This window comes from Cavia porcellus, unplaced genomic scaffold, assembly GCF_034190915.1.
Source record: "Cavia porcellus strain 051 isolate PalLab524CR breed Dunkin Hartley unplaced genomic scaffold, mCavPor4.1 scaffold_40, whole genome shotgun sequence".
Taxonomy (NCBI): Eukaryota; Metazoa; Chordata; class Mammalia; order Rodentia; family Caviidae; genus Cavia; species Cavia porcellus.
Genome location: NW_026947523.1, coordinates 797,988 through 801,960, shown reverse-complemented (window position 1 = coordinate 801,960; position 3,973 = coordinate 797,988). Strand labels below are relative to the sequence as shown.

The following is a 3,973-nucleotide window of genomic DNA, read 5'->3' as shown; positions in this document are numbered from 1 at the left end:
TTTCACGTCTCCACGGCACCCAGCGCCCACCGCCACCATCACCGGGGCGCCCACTCGGGGTAGAGTGGGAGAAAGGCGCGTGTAACGCCGGGACAAGCGGTGACCTTTCCCGGCCAGGCGGGGGGCGGTGCCCTCGAGCTCCGCCCCTCATGCACGCCTCCATTGGCTGGAACCCCGGTGTCCTTTCAAAACCTCGGTGCCCATTGGTTTGCGTGGCCTCGCCCGGAGGCGTCGCAGCCCGCGCCCGCACCAGAGCTGCGCGTGCGCAGAGTAAGAGAGCGCGGTCGAAAGCCGCAGCACGCCGTGCGCCTCCGCGACTCTACTACGGCAACCTAGTCCCGGCGGTCGGTAGGCCCCGCCCGCGACGCAGTCTTCGCCGGCCAGACAGGCCGCACTCGACTTCCACTGTCGCCTCGAAGGACTGCGAGCAGCTGTGCCGCGCAGACCGCGAGCGGAAGGGGGCGGGGACTCGTCAGACCCGCCCCCGCGGAGGGATCCGCGCTGCCGCGGCCCAAAACCCCGGGGCGAGGCGGCCGGGGCGGGTGAGCCGGTCGGCCTGCTGCGCTCACCGCGGAGACGCGCGGCCCGGCGGACTGCCCCGCGCGGCCGCCTCGCCAGCGCCCACCTCGGCCCCATAGGCCCGGTGTGCGGCGCAGCCCGGGAGGCCGCCGTCCCGCGTCCGCGCCGGCCGGGAGCGAGGCAAGGCCGCCCGCGATGCTGCTCTCCAAGTTCGGCTCCCTGGCGCACCTCTGCGGGCCTGGCGGCGTGGAGCACCTCCCGGTGAAGCTCCTGCAGCCAGGTACGCGCGCGGCCGGGCGGGCGGGCAGGCAGGCGGGGTCCCCGGCTCGCACTGACCCGTCTGCCTCCCCGCAGCCAAAGCAGACAAGGAGATTTTCGAGAAGCTGTACCAGGTGGGCGCCGTGCTGGGCAGCGGCGGCTTCGGCACGGTCTACGCGGGCAGCCGCCTCGCCGACGGGCTCCCGGTGAGTCGGGCACTGGGTAGACTTCGCTCGCGCGCGCCTCTTCTCACCGCTGGTCTGACCGCCCCCGTCCCCCCTCAGGTGGCCGTGAAGCACGTGGTGAAGGAGCGAGTGACCGAGTGGGGCAGCCTCGTAAGTGCAGGCGCGGGCGAGGCTCGGCGTCATCCCCATTCGTGGCCCGGCGGTGATCGCCATACCTTCCCCGCGCCTGGGGATGACCGCTCCGTCTCCTCCCCGCCTACTGTTGACCGTCTCCCCTGCCCGCGTCTACCCCCACGCGACCCGAATTTCGGGCCCGCGCCGACTCCCTGCCCCCTGCGTTCCCAGGGCGGCGCCGTGGTGCCCCTGGAGGTCGTGCTGCTGCGCAAGGTGGGCGCGGCAGGTGGCGCGCGCGGCGTGATCCGACTGCTGGACTGGTTCGAGCGGCCTGACGGCTTCTTGCTGGTGCTGGAGCGGCCAGAGCCCGCGCAGGACCTCTTCGACTTCATCACGGAGCGTGGTGCTCTGGACGAGCCGCTGGCCCGTCGCTTTTTCGCGCAAGTGCTGGCCGCCGTGCGCCACTGCCACGGCTGCGGGGTGGTGCACCGCGACATCAAGGACGAGAACCTGCTGGTGGATCTACGAGCAGGCGAGATCAAGCTCATCGACTTTGGCTCGGGCGCACTGCTCAAGGACACCGTCTATACCGATTTCGACGGTGCGTGCGCGGCGCGGGTGTAAGGGGTGCGGCGGCAGGGAGCCCGTGTGACGCAGGGGCGGGCAGGCGCGGGGCTTCCCTGCGTGCGTGTGTGCGTGCATGCGTGCTGCGTGTGGAGCAGAGATCCCCGCATTGCGGAGCCGGGGAAGCCGGGACTCCCCGCCGCCCCCTCCCTTTCCTAAGTCTGCTCAGGCGGGCGGGGCAGAGGGTCTTGGCGGCTCCACGTCGCCTCTGTTTGTTGTGAAACCGGAGCTCTGGCTCATGTGACGGCTCCTCCTTCCCCTCCTTCCCGGCTGCCCCGCCTGCGCTGGGGTTTTTCCAGGGTGATGACAAACGGGATTTTGAGGTTGGGCGGAGAACAGTTAATGATCAGGGGTGCACAGCCTGATTACCGCATGTTCCTTTAGGCACTCGGGTGTACAGCCCCCCCGAGTGGATTCGTTACCACCGCTACCACGGACGTTCGGCCACCGTGTGGTCCCTGGGAGTGCTCCTCTATGACATGGTGTGTGGCGACATCCCCTTCGAGCAGGATGAGGAGATCCTACAGGGCCGCCTGTTCTTCCGAAGGAGAGTCTCCCCAGGTGCTGGCAGGGGCCTCCCCCGGTGCCTTCGTGGGGGTCTCCCAAGGAGCCAGGAGCAGGCACTGCTCCTGGGAGCCAGGCCCCTCCCTGACCCTCTCCTTTGCCTGCAGAGTGCCAGCAGCTCATCGAGTGGTGTCTGTCCCTGCGACCCTCTGAACGGCCTTCCCTGGACCAGATCGCCGCCCACCCCTGGATGCTAGGGGAAGAGGGGGGCACCCCGGAGAGCTGCGATCTAAGGCTTTGTGCTCTGGACACTGAAGATGGTGCCAGCACCACATCTAGCAGTGAGAGCTTGTGAGAAGGGCCTGGGCTCCCTGGAGTACAGACCACAGCTGCCTGACTCCTCTTGCAAAGCAGTGACCTCTGATCCCTGGTGACCTCTGCCCTTGGCACCGGGCCTGTTTCCTTTGCTTTGAGTGCCTTTTTGAACGCTGCTCCACAGGACTGGGTCTGTCCAAAGACTGCTCTGGGTAAAGCGAGGTCCCACCTGCAGGGGGTTCATACTTGGACTGGAGACCCCTGCAGTGCTGCTGGGTCTAGGAGGCAGCCTGCCTGTGTGACCGAGTCTGGCCTGGAGCACTGGTTGTGGGCACAGTGTCCCTGTGCCCACCTCCCACCTTTTCTCATGGTGTCCTCCGGGCATGCCCACGCACAAGCAATGCAAGTCGGGCCTCTGCCGCCCACGCCTCAAGAGCTGTGTCCTCATGCTAGCGTCTTATTTATGGTGTGACTCCTCCGGGCACCTGCCCACCCGCTGGGGCTATTTATTGTTTAATTTATTTGTCAAGGTTACTTCCTCCAGCAGCCCTGCCTCAGGCCCCTGGGGCTGAGAAGAGGCAAGGGGGCCATTTGTCCCCATTTCATGGCTGCCCCACCCTTTGAGAGGAAGAATTGTACAGTGGCTAATTTAAGGGGAGTAGGGTAAACCCCACCCTGGGCACTCTGCGTTGGGGGTGGGTTTTAAATTATTGACCCGTGTACAGTCTGCTTGTTGGCTCTGAAAGTTGGGGGTGGAGGACAGAGTCTCAAGCCCTTAATTTATTTTAGTGGCCGTGTTTCTGTGACCCCGGTGTGATAGGCATCGGGAGGGGGGTTCTTTCAGTTTAACAGTGTGAGATGTCTGGAGATCATATTTTTTATACAGGTATTTCAATTAAATTTTTTTTGTATATAACAAGTGTCTTGTGGATGGGGCTCCTTGCGGGTGTCCTGTGGGAACCTTGTCCTGGGAGACAGAGGGCTTGGGGCAAGAGATGCCCATGTTACAGCATGCCCAGTTGGCTGGCCTTCACTGTGAAGCCAGCTGGGGCAGTGCTTACTCTGCCCATGAGACAGATTGGTAGATGGGTAGCAGCTCCAGGGCTGGCAGGGTGTCACTTCCTGTAGTAGTTTCCCGAAGGAGGGCAGTGTCTCGCAGCAGCCAGACCTTTGTACCCACCAGTGACAAGGATCTCATGGCTGGTCCCTGGCATGGGCCAGCTTTTTCACCTACTAACTGTGGGGTCCATGCCACCCACCTGCCCACTCAGCCTCATCCCCATCCCTTCTACCTACCTGTTCTTGTGTCTCCTTGCCCGTCCTCCCTCCGCATGTCCGCCCACCTGCCCATCAGTGATCACACTGAGCTCATCCTTGCTGGGGCTGATTCAGGCCCTGAGAGGCCAGCCTCCCCTTCACACTGAGTCACCAAGCCCTCAGCCTGGGGGGCACTG

At 64.7% G+C, this 3,973-nt stretch overlaps 1 protein-coding gene across 2 annotated transcripts; it reads left to right on the top strand.

Annotated features, from left to right (window-relative positions):
- The first annotated feature begins 558 nt into the window (after positions 1-558).
- Positions 559-3,438, top strand: Pim3 (Pim-3 proto-oncogene, serine/threonine kinase). Of its 2 annotated transcripts, XM_003461574.5 has the most exons (6): positions 559-799; positions 874-983; positions 1,062-1,112; positions 1,308-1,677; positions 2,085-2,261; positions 2,372-3,438. In XM_003461574.5, exons 1-6 carry the CDS (start codon positions 715-717, stop codon positions 2,557-2,559), a joined length of 981 nt encoding a protein of 326 aa, XP_003461622.2. In that variant the 5' UTR covers positions 559-714; the 3' UTR covers positions 2,560-3,438. The 2 variants fall into 2 exon arrangements, with proteins under 2 accessions (XP_003461622.2, XP_004999791.2); XM_004999734.4 differs by having other exon boundaries at positions 580-799; positions 1,062-1,677.
- Positions 3,439-3,973: the final 535 nt, after the last annotated feature.